General features: G+C 44.7%; 1 protein-coding gene across 1 annotated transcript in view; it reads right to left on the bottom strand.

The window, feature by feature from the left end:
- Positions 1–20,905, bottom strand: part of MAML3 (mastermind like transcriptional coactivator 3) — a 141,602-nt gene that overhangs the window by 93,703 nt on the left and 26,994 nt on the right. Inside the window, exon 2 of the mRNA XM_014949816.1 lies at positions 1,018–2,508. Within this exon, the coding sequence (XP_014805302.1) occupies positions 1,018–2,508 (1,491 nt within the window). The remainder of the gene's footprint in view (positions 1–1,017; positions 2,509–20,905) is intronic.

Genomic DNA, 20,905 nt, shown 5'->3' with positions numbered 1-20,905 from the left:
TACTATTGTCAGAATTCCTGACATGCTTTGGTGGCATGTAACGTCTGTTAAGGTATCACCTACTTTTTGAACTGATTATTAAACTTTAATTCTTTTTAGAACCCTTAAATCAACATTCAGAAAACTTATTCTCAAGCCTTTCCGTGACACCAGTGTGCAAATCTTCACAGGGGCTGCACAACTAAGACTATCCAGCTGACCTAGGAGGTAACAGGGCATTACTATAACCATTATTTAAAGTACTCCCCAAGCCTGGCAGTGGCCTCTGCAGAAGTTAGCATGGAATACACGTCAGACAGCGATACCAAGTTGCTCAAGCCACCGTGGCTTTAGCCTCCTGCTGAAAGAGTCTACAGATCCATAACAGAATATTTGAGGTTGCTAAAGACTGCTTGAAAGCCCTGGAATAAACCATCTCATTTCACGCATGGTTCAGCCACCACTAAAAGCATTCAGTTGTGCTTACTTCTTATAGAGGAAACCAAAGACACACAGCACCCCAAAAAAATGTCCTTCCTTTGTTCCCTGAGTCAAAATGCCAAATGTTTCATTTAAATCTGGCTGGATCCCTGTCCCGAGAAGAAGGGGACAACCACTCCGTCTACACTGTGGAAACAAAGCTGTGCAGTGGTTTGGGATCCAAAAGCATCGAGTCTTCCATTATGAAAAAAAGGAAACGAACCCTCCAAGGAGGGGTGACTTCTGACCCAAAACTTCCCAGAGTGGTCCCAAAGCACTCATCAGTAGAAACATGGGGAGAAAATGCTAGTTCAGAAAAGCTGCCATTTAACAGCACAACACAACATCATAGAAAACACTCATCATAAAGCACAATACTACATCATTTCAGTCATTTCTTAAAACGTTTAAGCTCCAATACCACACAAAGTCCAAGAAGCATTTGCAATAACGTTCCATACTTCCCAGGAGGAAGAGGAGGAGATCATAACAAAGAGTTACTAAGCCTTTGGATCAACCTCTTTATGGTTACCCGGCATATCGCGCGCTTGCGCTTACCTGACCAAGGGAAGGAAGTGTTGCATACGCCATGGGCTGGTTCATCATGCCTTTCTGCTTCATGATGAGCATGCGTTTCTGCTCCTCGCTCAGGTGGGCCATCTGAGCTTGCATCTGCGGCTGCTGGGACTGCTGCTGCTGGATGTAGGGCATCATGGGGTTCTTGCCGGGATTGGCCATTGGTGGGGTCATCCTCTGACTCAGCTCAGCGTTGAAGTGCGTCAGAGGTTTGGTGTTGCCGTAAGAAAGCATATTGGGCTGTTTGCTTAAGGAGTTTGTGCCCAGGTTATTTGGCTGCTGACTGATCATATTCATGTGATTTTGAGGGAGGTAGTTATTAATTGTGGTCTTCTGTGGATTGTTTGCCATAGCAGGCACTATTGGGTTTTGGTTGTTAAAGGCTTGGGGATACATCATTGGACTATTTGGTTTCTCTGCACTGAAGGGTCCTCCGTAGGGACTAGAGGGAGGGCCCACAGGTGACCAGTTTGAGGCCTGATTTGGATGCTGCTGCTGCTGCTTCTGCTGCATGAGCTTAGCTCTTTGCTGCTGCTGGGCTGCCATTTGCTTGAGCTGCTCAGCCGGAGACAGGTCAGCGCTGGGCATATTGACAGGCCCAGGCCCTGATCCAGCCACCGTTGCCGCTGCTGGATTCATGAGATAGCCATTTCCAGACCGTGTCTGCGTCTGGCCTGGAGTGTGGGCCTGGCTGGGGGTTTGAGGTGACTGAACGACACAGTTTGCTGGTGAGCCGGCAGGGATGGGGGCTGGTGGGGCGCTGGACACGGAAGCTATGCTAGAGGCCGTGGAGACGTTTGAAAACGGAGGACCGGAAGAAGAAGGTCTCACCTGGGGAGACCCTAACGGGACATGAGCAAATGGAGAATGAGATGGATCGCTTTTCACGCTCGCACTCTCTTGAGTCTCTGTGGCAGGCCTGGGAAATTCCGGCTCCTTCTTCTCTTCAAAATCCTCATTGAACAAGTCTTGTATATCATCTTCTGGAACGGTGTTGGCTAGTTCGTCTATTAGCTCCTGCCACTCCTGATCGTTCAGGTTAATATCTGAAAAGAGCTTGTTCTGGTTTGAAAGAGATGTTTCAGAAGTGTCTATGCAGCTGGGGTCATCCAAAGGCTCTTGCTTTAGCTCCTTGTTCTGCAGGATGTTAAAACTATTGTCTAGCTCATTGCAACCATTAACGGGGAGCTTTATCTCAGAAAGCCCCCCGTTTTTACCCAAGTCTTCTAGACCACTACTGTGAGTTCCACTGTTCTGCAGGGGCAGGGGAGCTTTCATGTCAAGCTGGTGAAGAGGAGAAACAGCGGGCAAAGGCAAATTATTGGGCAAGCTGTTGATGGCCTCGATGCCTGGTACGTCCTTCCGTATCCGCTTGCTGGTCGGAGAGAAGCTCCCATCACAAACTCCATTCTGCTGTTCTCCATTGAGGGGTGAGCGTGCGCCTTCCAACTTCCTTTTGACTGTCTCTTGAAGCTTAAAGAAAAACAAGAGAAAAAAAATAATTAACCAGTTGCAGAGACAAAAAAAGCACTGATTGTGTGACAGATGCTCCTCATCAAGCTTAGTATTGACCATAAGTTTTAAAAAATTTGATTAGGAAGTTTCTTTGATTTCATTCTTATGCCTTGATAAATTGAGAAGGTGGTCTAAAACAGCAACAAAACAACCCAACCCAAAAAACCCCAAAACAAACCTGCCCCCGAATAGGAGAGCACTAATTCAACTATTTGCTGCCTAACACAGTGAGGAGTCTTAAATTGGACCAAAAATTTACTAAATCACTAAAATTTACTTTGAAAATATTTTTGCTGGAAATTTCCTGAAGCTTCTTTAAAAATACCTGTGGTTCAACTGTTTGACTACTTATATTGAAACATGTGTTGTTGACACTAAAACTTTTTGAGAAAATTCATTAACATAGTTTCATTTGATTAGCCCTCTGTTCTTGGCTACAAAACATAACGATAATCAATTTTAAGAGTGAGGGTAATAATATATCCACTCTAAAAAAAAATAGAAGGCACTTTGCATGATATTAATAAAGTAACAAAAAAAGGGAAAGAATCTATGTGCTAGGAGCTAACGTAAAAGATAAATAACTAACAAATGATAGCAAGACAAGTCTCCAGGAAAGCAATTAAATAAGAATGTAAGAATGTTATAAAAAAATAGTGTATTAATATAGGCTTTAATTAAGGTTAAAAGAAGCATAGCAATGCACTGTGACAACCTACAGTCCTTTCCTATCACACCAAACGTTAAGTCCTCCGCTTATGTACCAGGCTAAAAAAAGCATCCCTCTTTGGCTAAGGCAAAAAACAATAGTGGGGAGGGGAGGAAGCAAAGAGGTCACAGCTCTAGCGAACGCCTTCAGGACATACTTGCATCCTTGATAGTAGAACAATAGAAGACAAAATACTGAAAGATTTTATCAATTTTTGAAGTATTTTTACTGGTATGAAAATCCCAGACACTCGGCTCCCACCCCTTCCCTAACCTAGAGGTCCTCAACCTTCTTTCTTCCCACAATCCAGACCCCATTTATTTCTCCCATCCCAGAGGGCTAGTTCCACTTTCCTCCCGCGTGTAAGACCAGCAAGCAAATCCATGTCTCAGCCTCGTTTCAGAGGGAGTGGGTCTGTCTGAGAAGGCTGTGTCCTTCTCTTGCCCTCCAGCCCTGTGTGGCCTCTCCGGTGGACAACGCAGAAGGACATGGCCAATGCACACGTTGCTGGGGACACTAAGCTACACGCTGGTCCCTCTGCAGAGATATGAACTTTATAACAAAACAAAAGGCAAGTCTGAGTCCTTAAGCAGACCATCAAACTCCTTGAGTCGTACTGGAGCAGAAGAGCTTTTTTTTTTTTTCATGTGGGAAAATGACTAACACGTGACTAAGAGTCACCAGTGGGTCCCTGTTGGATCATGTGTCCAAGACTTTGCTGCCTGTTCCCCCTGCACAAAGCCAGGGCATGCCAAGCCTCCCACAGGCTGAAATTCCTTCTCCTCTTGGCTTCTATAGCACCACACAGAAGTTGTGCGACCACAGCCACTGCCACGCTGCTGGGCTGGGCTCCTCCTCTGCTGCAAGATGCCTGTGGATCTCCCACAGAAGCTGTCCTTCCCTGCCCCTGGTTTCTGGGGGTTGGCAAACAGCAAGGCCAGTGGTTTGCACTGAGAATGCAAGCTCTAGCAAGAGGCACTTGCCCAGGGGTGGTAATTGTCTCATCTGTGCCAGTTAACAGCCACGTGGAAGGTAAGTCAACACCCGGACCTAGTGTGAAGGAGAAAAATCAGATCCCACAAGGAGGTTTACGATACGGCTCTCACCTCTGCTGCTTCCCTCCCCTAAAAACCCACGTTAAGCTGAATATCACCGTGTGGCACTACAGCTCCCTGCTGCTTTTTTGACCGGTGTAACCGGCGTGTGGCAGAAGATGACAGCCGAGCCACTGAGCTTGTTTCACTGATCTTATATCTTTATATCCCCGGTTCAGACCCCAGAGACAAGGAAAGGACAATACGGACGTGGTAATGGCACTGCTTCACAAGCACGGCAGCACAGCTGCTTCCAAGTTACCTTTCTTCAGAGCAAGAAAAGAGCATGGTGGTGGTCAGTAACATAGCTGATAGAATGGCTTAAAATAGCATATTTAAATGTTGCTCTAATGGGCCACTCGCACAATTTACAGCTGAAATCACCCGTTTCGGCTCCTAAGCTGTCACTATCCCTCTTTGCCTTCCACACCAGAAAACCAGTCACCGAACAGCAAGTGACTCGAGACCAAGGTCAATGGGCACGCACACCAAAAACAGGGTCTGAAGAAGCGTCCAAAACTCGTGATGGCCCTTTGGCCTGAGTTTTCATATTGGCCAAATGCTGGGCTAAAATAAGAACAGTCATACCAAAGGATCTGGCGACGGGCTTTTAGTCACAAAGAAAAGTTCATATAAGAAAGAGATAGGAAAATACTTAATTTGTCTTAGTGACAAGTCAGGGATTAGTGAGAGCGATCATCTCCTGAGAAATACAGCAGAGCTGACCCTGTATATTTCACAACAGTTTGAAGGTATCCCTTAAAGAATATCCGTAAGGGTGATACACTTTCACATCATTTCACGCTTTTGGGTTTCACATCATTTACTAATTTATCCTGAATCCATCACCTTATTTATACATGAAAGCTTCAGATTCCTTTGGTAAACAATCTAGTGGCAAATAACCAGCCCTAAAAATATCAGCCCCTAAAGATTTCACCATGGGCTGAAACTTGGATGTCTCCCTGTAGAAATATACAGTGGCTTCAGCAAAAGTAAAAGCACGCCCAGTATGTAAATATTGATAATCACGTTTATCATGCATTACAACAAAAAGCAGCTTTAACATGGAAACTATTTTCCACCAAGTACCAAACACACAGAAATCAGGCCTTGTTGCAAATGAAAACAAAATGAAGTCTATGCTAAGTTTGTAGCTCCACATTATTCTCCCTCAGAGGTTTAGGATTTGGGGGCTACCAGGCACTAGGAAAAAAACAGTCTCTTTATTTTCTTTGCTCATTGAACAACTGTAGGTAGCCAGAAACATAACATGAAAGGTTTATTTGAAGGCAACAGGCTGGATACAATCTTTGCAGGTGGGGAAGCACCTTGGCTCTGGCATTTTGGAGGGACTGGGAGCCATGACAATAGATGCATCTCTTCTTGTGGGCTACAACATAAAAACATCCTTACCAAATTATTTCAATGCAACGTTCATTATCATATCATTTCATTCCAAATCACCATGTCAACTACTGGATGACCCGGATATCTTACACTGACCATATACTGGCCAGCAGTTCTCCACCACCAGGACTCCACAGTGTCTTAGACTAAAATCACAGAATCACAGAATGATATGGGGTTGGAAGGGACCTCTGGAGATCATCTAGTCCAACCCCCTGCCAAAGCAGGTTGCACAGGAACTTGTCCAGGCGGGTTTCAAACGTCTCCAGAGATGGAGACTTCACCAAACTCTCTGGGCAGCCTGTTCCAGGGCTCTGCCACCCTCAAAGTGAAGAAGTTCCTCCTCATGTTTAGATGGAACTTCTTATGTACAAGTTTGTGCCCATTCTGTCTTGTCCTATCAAATCCCAGCACTTCCCCTTCCCTCTGTAAAAAAGGTCTAAAGTAAAATATTCTCCTGTAAAGTGTCTTCCCTCTCCTTCTAAGAAGTAGTATATAGCTTGTGCATGTGATTTACAGTATGCATCATGAAGGTATTAGCAGCAGCTTAAAGATTTATGTCTAGGAGCAGAAGACTCTTGATGCATAAAATAAAAATAAAAGGAAAATATTAAAACAAAACAAAAATACTAAAATGAAATAAAACCCTTGCCAGCTTCATAGGCCTTTAGCTTTATTCACACAAAATACTTGGCCAATGGACCTGCATTTCACAGCAGGTTCCTACCCCAAAGCAGAAGAGAGTGAAGCAGGACACGCTATTTTTTCTATGCCTTTGGAGAAACTCTAGTTACAGAGGAAGAAAAGGTCAAACTTTGGTGGGCTGACTTTTTAAATGAATCTTGATGTGAGGAGAGGCTTGGGGGGAGAGGCCGTGCATGCAAACACGCAGACACAGGTGGACCCCAGTGGTCTAACCCAACCCATCCTGAAATTTTTGGCAGAGCTGCTCGGACATGCCATGACAGAGCCAACAGACAAACAAGAGAGCATGGAGGCTGTCGGCAGGGCTTTCATCTGCGGGGAGAAGCTGCTCCGCTTCATCCCACCAGCAGCAATTCATTTTTCAAAAGAAATGAGACGGAGGTGCTGTTGTTATAGCAACAGCCGAGCCTCTCGCCGGCCCATCCTCCACCGTCGCGCTGCCTTCGGTGGGTGGCTGGTCCAGTCACCCGTGGGGAGCGACCAGGGATGTGGCAGAGGCCGAGTACCCTCACTGCTCTCAACAACAAAAAAAAAAAAAAAAAAAAAAAAGAGAGGAGGGTGGAAAAAAATGCCAAGAGATCAAATTATCTTTCTGCCTGTAGAGGCTGAGCATGATTTGCAGTGTCTGACACAGGTCGGCCTCCACTCGGTGGCTGGGTGATCTGTGAGCCCACAGACAAGGAGGCTGGGGTCACTTTTACAGATGCTTTCATGCACCAGCCACATGTTGCCCTTGACTTTTCTCTTGTTAAGGCAGCTCTAGCCAGTTCAACACAAGGCAAGGGTGACAACTGACGAGGTCCGGTGCACTCGTTCCCCAGCTGTGATGGGACATGACTTGCTCCATAGCTATCTTTGCTCTCTGTGGAAAAACAGAGAAACCAGCCAAAGCCCAAAGTCCATCTTCCTTAGAGAAGATGCACATTTACGTAAAGCAAGGGTTATCATATTCTCCACAGTGCTCTTCTATGACTCCCTCTGTTAAAAGTAAAAATTGATCTTTTCCATTCCTCATGTCAGAATCACGGTCTGCCCCACCAGCCATCCATGTTCAAACAGGCCTCAGGTCCCTTCCAAGCAAAGACTCAGTCTTGGTCTGTCCTGTAGGATTTTCTACTCTCCCTCCCCATCAGTCTGTCTGGCTCAGCACCTCTTCTTCCAGGTATTCCTGATCTTACCCCCGCTTTCTTCTCCCAGAACTTCTCCAGACAGATCTTGACCACCCCCCTCACTTATGACAGGGAGTGCTCACCACAAGCTCTGCCAAATACCACCCCAATTCAGTGACCTCCAGCCTGCACCCTGATGACTGAGTCAAGCTCGCTCCTTAACTCCTTGTGCTGTGCTCAACTCCTATCAACAACTCAGCAGGTGTCCCAGGGGTTGCTGTGAAGTGACACTAAGCAACATGATTAGATGTGACAGCTCTCCTAAGCAAAGATTTAATGGCCATAACCACCTCATCTGAGATCAATAAGGAACAGTCGGTATTGCCATTTGCATGCCAGCAATTCAGCTTCAACATAGAATCATAGAATGGTTAGAGTTGGAAGGGACCTTAAAAGTCATCAAGTTCCAACCCCCCTGCCATGGGCAGGGACACCTCCCACCAGACCAGGTTGCTCAAAGCCCCATCCAGCCTGGCCTTGAACCCCTCCAGGGATGGGGCAGCCACAGCTTCTCTGGGCAACCTGTTCCAGTGCCTCACCACCCTCACAGTCAAGAATTTCTTTCTGGTATCTAATCTAAATCTTCCCTCTTCCAATCTAAAACCGTTAATCCCTTGTCCTGTCACTGCACCTCCTGACAAAGAGTCCCTCCCCAGCTCTCCTATAGGCTCCCTTCAGATATTGGAAGGCTGCTATAAGGTCTCCCTGCAGCCTTCTCTTCTCCAGGCTGAACAACCCCAGCACATCTGAAAGGATTCCTCGTTCCTTGCACATCCTTCCTTGCTGGACCACTTCTGAGACTGCCAGCAAGAAATCAACCGTGCCAAAGGGTGCCACTGCCTGAGGCACAACCACATCTCGTGACCAGGGACTGAAGTCAGCTCCACAGTGGCCTTCAAACGACACTTGCTGCAGGTGTCCCGCAGAGATGGTGAGGAGCACAGGACAGCCTTTCAAAAGCCGAGTGGGAGCTGAATTCATCCAAGTGGCCGAGCAAAGCGGGTCACATACCACTGCTTCCAACAAATGGAAGTATTCCATGCATCAAACCACTCCCTGACTACCCTGATTTCTTCGCACTGCTGAAAGCGCTGCACCGACGCCTGCTAACTCACAGGGTGAAGCCTGACGTAGCAAATTGATTTTGGATCGCAATTGCTCGCTTCAAGCACATGCTGTGCTCTTCCATGCTGGGCCTGCCCGCCCGCTTCTTGTTGGCCAGGGCAACGTTTCAAATAGGCAGGAAATTCACGTTGTGAAATCTATTTGAAGTTGGTAAAAATCTCCACCTGCCAACCTAGCCACTAACCTGTGCAGCAACTCTGCAGGCTCACAAGGAACCTCTGCCTCATGAAGCGTTGCCTGTCACCCGGGCTGCTAAGAGATGCTGGGGACTCTGTCATCACCCTTCTTTTTGCTGTCAGTCATCAGAAGAACAAAACGACTCCCATTAACGATAAGAAGTAAAAGATGCTCAAGGCACCCGTGAAACCTGAAAGAGCTAACAGTGAGGAAAAGGATTCCTATCCTCACTTTTTAGTGGGGCCAGTCAGACAGGAAGAGTTGGTTGCTCTCCCAAGCAGCTGGATGGCTGGATGGATGCATCTATCCATCCCCCTTCCAGGGGCTGCCAGCCACCAGTGGGAACTGGAACACACTGGGATGTCAAGTGGAGGACGGGGAAGAAGGGTAACAAAAAAGACACCAATTGAGAGCAAAACAGTCAAACCAGGCAAACCCTGTCACTCTGCTTGCCCTCAGTCAGCCTGGTAAGGATGCTGATGTGTGCTGAAACAGCTGGAGAAAAGCAAGAACTGGGATGAGCTTTCTTCAGTGCTTTGAGAGAGGGATGAACAAGAGCAGGGTCGGAGACACGCTTCTGTAGAGACAGAGAGAGAGAAGTAGCTTCTCCCATGGCTCAGCTCTGCCTGATCACAGTGGAGATGTATTTTCATTGCAGACTGAAGAAGTTTTGTACTTCAGCTGCTCAGGTCAGGGTAGGTTCAGGCTGGATATTAGGAAAAATTTTTGCACTGAAAGGGTTATCAGCCATTGGAATGGGCTGCCCAGGGAGGTGGTTGAGGCACCATCCCTGGAGGTGTTCAAAAGACGGGTTGATGTAGTGCTGGGAGGTATGGTTTAGTGATGATGCTCCTTGTTTGTTGTGTGGGTGTCTATTTTTGTCAGTTAGGTTGACAGTTGGAGAAGATGATCTTTAAGGTCCCTTCCAACCTAGAAGATTCTGTGATAAGAGGAGTTCCAGCTCTTTGTGTATCAATTTCATCAAAATAATAATACTAAAAAAAAAAAGATAAGCATGTGTACCTTTAACCAATGTTTAAACCACCCCACTGTATTGCTGCTAGAAAGACATTTTCTGCAGTAGAAATGAACACTGGGGAGAACGTCTATAAAAAAAAAAAAAAAAAAAAAAAAAAAAAAAAAAAGATAAGCATGTGTACCTTTACTGATGTTTAAACCACCCCACTGCATTGCTGCTAGAACAGTAGAAATGAACACTGGGGAGAACGCCTAGATAGTAAGAGATGCAGGAATGAAGAAATCTGTACAAAAAATAGTGTAGAAATATATACAAACAATACCAACTATCCTGATGAAATTGTATGTGTCTAGAACAGACTGGGGAAAAGAATGTGACCCTCCTGAAGCATAAGTGCATATATCATATATCAATTCCAGTTCGCCTTTCAAATATTTTACTTTCATAATTTCTGTCTCTCCCTCTACACAACTCCAACTTAAATTTTAATGCAAAGGCACTAAATGACACGCTTCTGAGGAGATTCGGCATGCAGGGTCCCCGGGGAGGCTGTTGAGGAAAACACAGGCAATGGATGCAATTAATATTCTCAATGCAAAATTATTGGCAAGTTTAACTGGACTTTAGAGCACAAATTATTTCATGGATGAAATGCTGTCATCGCTGTCAAACAGCCTTCCTGCCCCAGTGTATCATCTACACAGCTTCCTCCTCCTCAGGTCCCTCCAGTTTAATCCCACTTTAGCCCAACAGGGTAAACACTGGCAAAGCAGAAACCTCATCGCTTGGGGAGTGCCAGCATTCCTCCGTTTGTGCAAAAGTCTTAATGAAGGTGCTAAACGAGAGCTAAACGACTTCGCTGGCAGTGCCTACTCCCGTCTCTCACACCAAACAGCTGAGCCACACTCTCCCTGCAACTGTCCTCGCAGACGGCAGGAGCTATGTTTTCAAAGCATGTTATGAGGATTTAGTCAGGCAGCCTCTAATTGACTTGTCTGGGAGTTGTGCTGATAAATCTTCACCCTTTGAAAACATTCCCAGTCTGCTTTGTATCTGGACAGGAGAGAAGCTAATGATAAAAAGCAGACACTGCAGATTATTAAGGCTGTACCTCCCGAAGAACTCCTACAAATCAGGGTAGAAAAGAAAAGCAGGAACCTCTTGTGTTTTAAACTAAGAATCAGCAAAGCAACATATCCAGTGTTGTTACACACACACCATAGCTACTCATTCCCTTCTCACTAGCTCTTTAAACTGCATGTGCGATGCTAGAAACAGTTTCCTGGGGAAAATCTTACCCTGATTCATCTTTAGATGGGCACAAGTCATAGCAAGCTAGTGAAGTGTGGCTGGTGGTACCCTGCCTGGCTAGCGAAGGGGCATTTGGGACAGAAAAGCATTCTTCTGTCCTGCAAAGGAGCAGCAGCTTTCTGACACAGCCTCTGCTTTCCTTCATCATTAAGGCACTGGTAGGATATGAGCTCTGTTTATGACTTCAGAACAGCCAGACTAAAATCTTGTCTAATTGCTGTAAGGGAAAAGCCCTTCCTATGCTTACAGCTAAAAAATTACCTTCCAGTTGCATGCAAAGTACTGCCATGGCACAATCCATATGCATAATATAATAGTCCAGAATATTCTTGAAGAAACTCTGAAGAAGGAGCCAGAAGAGAGAAGGGATGGTGGAGGCATAACCAATGACACTGTTGATTTCCATGGACTATGAGCTTCTCTTTTATTACCAAAGCCTGTATAGTCTATGATCTCTAGAAGACTAAGCTGTCAGAAGGCTGAACTCAGAAATGGCATAGCTGTCTCCCATTCACTTCACTGATGTTAACTCCCAACAAATGCCACCTCATGTCAACGTGGCTACTTACTCCACAGTTGCATCTTCCTATTCCTCAAATCAATGTGGGGTAAGTAATTTCAGGGAATCTTCCACACAATGAAGTGTTCAATACCATCAGAAAAGGAAAGAAATGAGCACCAGATAGTCTACATGCTGTACCTGTTCAACCCCACACATTTCAGTCACCCTCTTGGGGTAACATCATCATAAATGAAACTTCCATTTGAAAATAATTTAAAGATCAGAATTAACTGATTTCCACAACTAACACAAAAAAAAAAAAAAAAGGAGAAAAATCTTGTCAATCAACAACAGGACTGTTGCTGCAAACAAAATGGTGAATTTATCCCAGAGCTTGTCTCTGTAAGCCTGCCTCCTTTTCCCCAGCTGTCCCCTGTGCAGCTTGTCTGAGGACGCAGGTGAACTGAAGACTTCTTTGCAAGGACATAATAGTTTTAAAGGAGTGTAGGTTATCCAAGTACAGGTTGAACAATTAACAGTTCAGTAAGCATTGCAAAGGAGACCCAAGCATGGGGAGAAGGGAGAGGGAAATTAATCTTTTGCATGCTAATGAATTAATACTCATTTTTTTCAAAGTCCTAATTCTCATTGTGCTTCTGAACAGTGTCTTTTTGAGCAAAGGAAAAAAAATAAGCATGGGACAGATGAGTTTGGAAGTAGAATTGTGCTAGGCTATAGACCATAAAAAAACCCCAAACGACTAACTGAAAATTCTGAAATAGAAAAGATGCCAGAAACATCCAAAACGGATCTGGCTTTTTCCTTCATCCAAACAGTTCCCTGATCAGCACAATCAGCTTCATCCACCTCTAGGAAAGAAGAGCAATGCTAGAACTGCTTGTTTGCCTTGCCTTTGCATATCTATTTAAAAGAATGCTTGCAGCAGCAGTTTCCTAAGGCCCCTGTACAAAACCAAGAGCTCAATCATGAGAGGTGCTGGAGGCCTCAGCTCCCGTTAAGTTCACTAGGAGTTAGGGGTCCATTGATAACATCACTTCTTCTGCATCAAAACTTCTTCAGAGATGGACACTAAGTCTGATGGAATAACTCTTCTTTAAATTCCTTTTTTTCTTTCAAAAGAAGTTATAGCCATCAATATAAAAAAAATAATAAAAATGCAGGATCATTGAAGATCTGTTAAGACTCAGAGAGCCAAAGGATTGCACAGGATGCCCCAGACACGGTCTGAATTATCCTGCACACAGCCTGAGAGCTGTTTGCCATGGGCTAAAGGCTAGACAGCACTGAATAGCAATTTTGCCCTAAATATGGCTAAGCAAACCATAAAAACTTTACTTCTTTGTTGCCTCGGTACCTTCACCTCAAGCTGACCTTGTGTCGCACAAAGGCACGCAACAACACTAATGGAAAAGTACAGGTCTGGTCTCCCAGACCCCAGCAATTACCAGAGTTACAGAGTTCTAAGGCTGGACCTGCTGGGTTGGGTGAACTGCAAACGTACTACTTAAATCTACTGATGAAGTATAAAGAAGAAAAGAGATTTTCAGCAAATCAAGGCCCTGATTCAGCACAATATTTAAGCACATTCTTCACCTCGAGTACCCTAAGCAACCTAAAATACAAAGAATGGTTTATGCAACGAACAACAAAATCAGACCAAGACCTTTGCTCAAGTGTTACTTTCCTTATTTCATCTACAGCAGCTGTCTTCAACCCAGGATAAACCTCTTTCTCTCTCTTACCGCTAGTCCGAATATACATGCACAGTGTATATGTGCACTGGCTTCGTGCTTCCCCAAAGGACAGATCCTAAAAAGGATGGGCTTTGTTGCAATCTAGTGACTCTCTTCACTCCCTGCACATACCTGGAGCATCTCAGAAAGACAGCAGCCATGCAAAACCTGCCCAAGCAATTCATACTGTTTGCTCCTGGCTTTCACATCCTTCCAGTGAGCAGCGTGGACCGTGTCCCCCAGTGTCCCCCATACCTTCCTCAGCAGTGTGAATGCACATTTGCTTGTGCCATGACAGTGATGGACAAGATGGGCACCAATGCCAGTGCTGGGGAACGTGCTGCAAGGCACCTAGAAGAAATGGTTGCCAGGAGCAAATGCCAGCAATACCTATAAAATCACCTGGCCTAGAGCCCTCCTACTGTTGATGTCTGAGTGACATCAAGAAAAAAAGGTGCCTCAACCTAAATGAACTACACTGACAGGCATGGAAAGGCCCACCTCAGCAGTAACCAGAGTCTCAAGAACACATGTCCCATACTTGCCTGCTCTGCCCTTCTACAGCTGTTACATGAAGTTTGCAGATACCTTATCACCAGAGGATCTTATCATCAGAGTATCTTATCACTGAATGCTTTTGAAAAAAAAATGTTGGCTACTGTTAGGGGGAAACCACATCTCTACTTTCTTAAGCCATCTACGTATAAAGGTGCTCAGTTCTTCTCAGAACTTGTCTAAAGCAACACAGTGTGCCAGAGCACAGCAGCAGCAGTCTGTCTGCAGGCGAATTCCCCAAGCTGCTAACTGTTGGAAGGCTGAAATCATTGCAGCAATGGCAGGAAAACTTTGCCAAATCCCCAAAAGCGTGTAAGGCTTCAAGATGTCTCCACACAAACCAAAGAGATGACCTGGAGAAAAGTGGTCAGCGCTCTGCTAAACAGCTCAAATTCCCAGTTGGCCATGGCCATGCACCCAAATACTATCACACACTTTTATCTATTTTATAAAAACAGCCCTCCAAAGTGAGGAACTGCAACTCATGATGCTACCTAAGTCTGTGCATGCCAATTGTGCACAACACAGGTTTTTTTACTTTTTCCTTTTGCTGGGAAAAATAATTTAAAAAATAAATATTCCTTGCATTTTTCACACATGCACACGTAGTTGCCACCCATGATACTCACATAGGTTTTCATCTCAGCAATCTATGCATAGTAAACATATATTAGCAGCTAATCCAAATTAAATATAGACCTCAAGTCCCATGCACCGCTGAGAGTCTGTGCCTTTAACAGTGTCAAACACATGAAGACAAGAGAGCATTTGCTGTTGTTCAATGATGTAGGTAAGACTGAGTCATTGAGAACTCTACAGTTCTCTCCTAAACCCCTTGGAGGTACGAAGCACAAGATATTCTAGTTTGCTGTTAGATAAGCTATAGAAATTTACCATAAGCCACCTGCACATTTCATATAATGGGCTTCCACTAATCTTATTTTCCTTCTTAAAAGACCTCTCATTCCCATATTTTTCTCTTGTTCTAGGAGCGATGAGCCACCTCGTACTAAGGCACTTTTAAATTTGTTAGTCTGGAGATAAAGTACAAATCATGTGGATTTTTGTCTCGGAGAAAAACAGAGGTCGGCTAAAACCAAAAAATAAAATAAAAACAAACCCCTATTCACATGTCAAAATAAAACCAACCAAAAAAACCAAACCCAAACCATCACTTAGCATTTAAATGGTGTCTGTCATTCAGATGCAAACATATATTAAACCTCTGCATTTCACTTAAGGAAACAGAGCAGGAAGCTTGCCTAAAGCTGTATATGAAGTCAGTTAGAAGAGTTAGAATTGGACTCAAATCTCCCAAATCCTGTGGCCAGCCAAAGGGAATATAAAATACCTTCTATCTCCTCAGACTGATAGGTGCTTTTACTTCTTTTTCTTTTCTTATTCAGGAAAAAGGCTGGGCTGAAAGAGGGGAGAGCCACGAACAGGACAGAAAGAGCCTGGGAACTCCTGTAGGCACCATAAGAAAGTTGCAGGCAAGAACAAGTCGATTCATTCCAATCTTAAGGATGTGATTCATATCCCCTACACCAGGCTGAGATAGGAATGAGATAAATCATGCTCTAGAAGTGTCTTTTTCTTTTCACTGACCTTAAAGGGAGCCTTGGTAACAAGCTCAAAGAGAGACATCCACAGAGTCAGATGCCTGCAGCTGGACCTTCCCCAAGCCACCAACTTTATTTGCCCAGTCACAATTAGAGCACTAATTACATGCTACTGCTGTTGACATCTGCGTTTAATAAAGATTTCTGTCTGCGTGGGTCAGGTCCTTCCCCCAGTTTCATTTCCAGAGGCTTCAGTTTTGTTCCCGCTAAACTCTAAGAAAAAAAAGCTTGAAATCTTCATAGTTTGGCCTATAATTACATTACATTTGCTCTTGGAAAGAGTCTTTACTTTCTTGTAGTGCCAAAGGAAAGAAGGTTGCGCAGCTCCAAGTTCTTGCTTAGTTACTTTCACTCTTAATCACTTCTGGATTATTTAGAAGAGGCAAGGGTAAGGGGAGAGGTAGCAGGAGGGGCTTTGAGTTTAAATTCCAGATAAATAGTATTGTTATAACCATGATGGTCTAAGCAAAGTCTAGAGAGGAAAAAGAAAACAAAACTATTTTTAATTAGATGCACAGATAGCAGGGAAATATAGACAAGCTTTGGGGTAAGCAAACACTTCTTAAATAACAGTTGTAGTAACCTTAGTAACAACTTTAACAATGAGCAAGCATGCTTAAGAAATGATGGAAAATCATGTAGATATGGGGCATATAGGACTGTGTGCAAATCTGCTGCGTGATAAAGCTTCCCACAGTCTGAAAGTTTGTTTTTAAAGGAAATTACATGGGCAGCAGGTTCAGGTTTTTCCTAGGGCTATTTACAATACTCTTTTATTTTTCCTCCTTTCTTCTAAGCTTTTCAAAACTGTCAAATGAAAACAAAAGCCTGGCAATTAGCATATTTCAGAATTACATTAAGGGCCCAGCTTTAAAATGCACAGCTGCCCGAGACTGACTTTTTTTCAATGCCAGGTGGAAGCCATGAGGCCAAGAACCAACCTTGAATATTGTGGGTCCTGGTGGCTGCAGGATTTGCAGAGATTTGGCCTCAGGACATCTGGGGGATGTTAAGTCACTACTTTTTTTTTTTTTTTTTTTTTGCCAAACCAAAGTTGTCTGGTATTCCCAAACTCCCAATTCAGACCTGCAGGACTCATACTAGAAGCATTTGACACTGCGAACGTAGAAGATTTTCCTGACTCATCAGTAAAGTAGTGCCAGCCTTCTCCCCTCCCCGCTAATGAGAAAGGACTGCAATGCCTGAAATTAGAGCAGATATTTTTCCCCTCAAGTGTTCCCCGTGTCTCCGTACAGCGGCATAAACTACCCAAGGGTGTTCTCTCTGTACAGGGCCTGGAATTGTTACCAGACAGCCAGCTACTAACTGGGTACGGGGTGAAAGGCTCCCTAAGGAGCTGGGGAGGGGGAAGGCAGCAGGGCACAGAGCCCTTCTCGGGAATGCTGTCTCTCCACACAGCCACCCTTCTAGCAGAGGTTCAAACCACAAGGGTTCAGACTAAACCACAGAACCGTACAGTTTCTCCTCTCGGTCCCAGCCCAGCGGGGCTGCAGACAGCCTGTGTGCTGTGGTATTCCCAGCTCACACTCCGAGGTCTCTCAGCAAAGGCAGGCAGGAGTCCCTGGGAATAAAGCCGCTCTCCTGCTGCTGCCCCGTTGAGGGGCTGAGAGGTACAAACCAGTCCCTGCCTCCTCCACTTTCTCATAGCTCTGCTGGACCCCTGCAGCTCTCATCTGGGTGGCAGCAGCCCTCAGAGAAGACTCTGACAAACAGATGGCAAGCTAGCAATGGTGGCAGCAGCTCTGTGCCACGATGGGAGGCTTTGTGGAGCTGGGTACGAAACATGCACCAGGCAGGTGATGAACATTTGCTCCCCCCTTGCATAGTCCCATCTCTTTTCCTCTCCTGTCACTGTTTCCCATATTTTCACAGCAGATCTCACAGCCTCGCACGTAAGTTTTGTGGCTGCTGAAGTGGCTCTAAAGCATTAGCCTTCCTTCTGATGGTTACAAGGCCTCCTCGTGCTCCCACCCTCTGAGCAACCTGCTCTAGAGGGAGGTGTCCCTGCCCATGGCAGGGGGGTTGGAACTAGATGATCTTTGAGGTCCCTTCCAACCCTAACCATTCTATGATTCTATGCATATTCATATTCTGCCATCAGCCTCTCCCCATCTCCCTGACTGCTTTCTTCACAGAATCACAGAATGGTTTGGGTTGGAAGGGACCTTAAAGATCATCCAGTTCCAACCCCCCTGCCCTGGGCAGGGACACCTCCCACCAGACCAGGTTGTTCCAAGCCCCATCCAGCCTGGCCTTGAACCCCTCCAGGGATGAGGCAGCCACAGCTTCTCTGGGCAACCTGTTCCAGTTCTTCCCGGCTCCGCTGGTGCTTACAGCTCTTGGAAAAAGCCACAAGAAAAACTGACCTCATTACCAGTTTCCTCAAAAAGTCAGTTGGAGCTGGGCATCCATCTCCTCCAGCAATTCTCAAACTCACAGAAAAAAAAAACAAAACATGAAAGGAAAGGATGCCTAGGGCTGCTCCAGGAATTCCAGCTACTGCCGATGAGAGAAATTTGCATAACTCGCCCCCATCTGCAGTGCAAGCAACAAGTTCCTGCTGCAACCATTTCTTGGCTTTCCTCGTTTTCACCCCACCCTGCAAGAACAAGAAGAAACCTTCTCCACGTGTGCAGGGGGCTGCGAAAGCAAACTGCTCACAGAGGGTCTCAGCGAGTGGTTCTTAGAGCTGTGATGGCTGCAAGATGGGAAGATGCACCAGGGAGGGCTGACTCTCTGCCTGTGCTGTCTCTTACACTCTGCTCACTGGCTTCTGCTGCGGAGAAGACACTGAGCTAAATGCACCTTTGAGATGACCCAGTCCAATAATTGTTCTTATGCCCACAGTGCCTGCAGAGGAAAAGCTACTTAGAAGGCTTTTTACCGAAGAAACCACAAACAGAACTCTCCTTCTACCAGTTTTTGAATGTTCTAAATCATTTTGCTGGTAATACATGATTTTATAAAGCTGCAGCTATACAACGCAAAGCGGTACAAACTCATTTCCAGTGACCCCCAAACACGGAGCAGTCGGTGCAGGAATAACAACCTTAAGCATTTGCTTAACTGCTTTTTGAACAAGGACTGAATGCCAGACTACGGTCATCCTATTAAAAGATAAATGTCCATACTTTCTCCTCTTCCCCTGGTCATCCCCTGCCTCCTCCCCCAAAACTCCCAGCTCCAAGACAACCACGACCTACCTATCTGATTTGAGGTTCCTGAAGACTATTTTTGCAGTTTGCTGTCTGAAAGGAAGAACCGTGATAACCATCACACCAAATATAAGGAGGAATAAGTAAGGAATTTTAGCTGTTAGTTTTTCTAGAGGATCTCAACATTCTTTATAAGGAGAACTCTACTTACTAATATCCAGGGCATCGAATATAAATGAAAGATATTATTTCATACACAGGGCGGGTATCACACCGAAAGGCCATGAAAAGTGAAAGACACCAGTGGGAACAGCCAGACAAGGGAGCCTTGAGGCTGAAATCTTCAACCTGGCGATACCCCTGATATGAATGACAATGGCGTGTACGAAAATCAGGCTTTGCTAGAGAACAGACCAGCCACACCAGAGATAAAAAGTCACAGCACTGATAGAGTCACTTCAGGAAATGTGAATTGTCACGATACTCAAACTGCATTTTCTCTGCTTCATATGCATCATGGTATCCTCTCAGAAAATGTTGTCTAACTGAATTTATTTAAACAATCAACTCATTAAATTCTTGAAAATATAGAAGAATGACTACATGGAGACCCTGGATATGCAAAGAGACTACTTATTCTTTTCCATAGCTTTCCACATATGATGCTGTGACTCAAATAAATGCCACATAAATTCTGAATATAAAAAGATCACCAAATTAATTTTTAAAAAATCAACCTCCTTGGCAGAACTTGAACTCCATTCCTCAGAATGATTAGTTTGGCCACTGGAGGGCTCCAATATTGTTCCACAAAAGCAAAAGAAAGTTTACTTAGAAGGATAAACACATAACAAGTAGCCTGGGCAATAAAGTTCAAACATAATACGCAGCTTGAATCAAGATCTATGGGCTTGCAAGGATTTCGTAAGAGTCAGAGCTAATTTAACCGTTGTTTTGCTCTTGTAGCACAACAGGGGTTGAAGAATTATTTTCTTTTAGTTTGGCTATAAACATCTCCTCAAATACAGCACCTATTAAAATGATTTTTGTATGCAACAGTAGGAGGACTTGGTGTCCGCAGAAAAGCAAAGCCCATTGGTTTCATTGGTACGTGCCAGGAAAACACTTCTGCACCAGAGCCCAGTGCTGCAGACTACAAAAGAGGTACATTCTCTGTCCCTCTTGTGACTCCAGTCCTCTCAGTGAAAGTTTACCCAGATAAATCATGCAACTCAGCAACTGGGAGCCTGCTACATGAAGTCCTTGATTGTTTGTTCTTCTTTGGATAAGCCATTGGTGGGAGTTGCCTTTTATTTTCCAAGAGGATTTATACATTCAGGTATAGAGAGTCAAGGAAAAACCAGCCCTAAAACTAATGGGTATTTTTCCAGTAACATGGCAGTCAAGATTTTATCAGAAAAATGTATGTGGTCCTGCAGAAGCTAGTACGGGCACTGATGTCAGCTGATAAGCTAATGACTGCAGCTTATCAGCTGATAAGCTAATGACTGCAATGCTCCAGTTAAGGATAAAACAAAGTATTTCAGAACAGGAGCATGAGAAAAAGTATTTCAGACATCGTTCTATCTACAAACTTAGAGAAGGGAGCAAAATGTCAAAGTATCCCCCGCGTTCCCCAATCCATCCGGTTGGGGGGAATTAATCCTGGGCTGAGATCCTGACTGTTGAAAGTTTCACACTGAGCCAAATTTTACAGCTGAGTTAAGCACTCCTGAAAAGAAAGGAGGTTTATTAGAAATACTGAAAGATGCTAGTGGGTACTATGATAAGCCCAACTGAGCACTGTTCTTGTTTGATGAAGTGTACTGTACTGGGCTGATGCACAAAACATCGTGGTTTGCTGGCACCTTGCCCTGCACACACTATTTTTTCCGCTGCTTCAATGTAAAGGAAAAAAAAAAAAAAGAAAAGCTCGCTTAAAATATCCCTGCCGCTCTCCTGTAGCCCCTTCCTCCAGCACATCACATGTTAATGCCAATCTGCTGGGAGACTGCAATTCGAACATAATGAGATATTAATGAGCTTTGCACATGTCCCCAGTCGCAA

This window comes from Calidris pugnax, unplaced genomic scaffold (genome assembly GCF_001431845.1).
Source record: "Calidris pugnax isolate Ruff unplaced genomic scaffold, ASM143184v1 scaffold42, whole genome shotgun sequence".
Classification (NCBI taxonomy): domain Eukaryota; kingdom Metazoa; phylum Chordata; class Aves; order Charadriiformes; family Scolopacidae; genus Calidris; species Calidris pugnax.
This window is presented reverse-complemented; position numbering and strand designations above follow the sequence as displayed.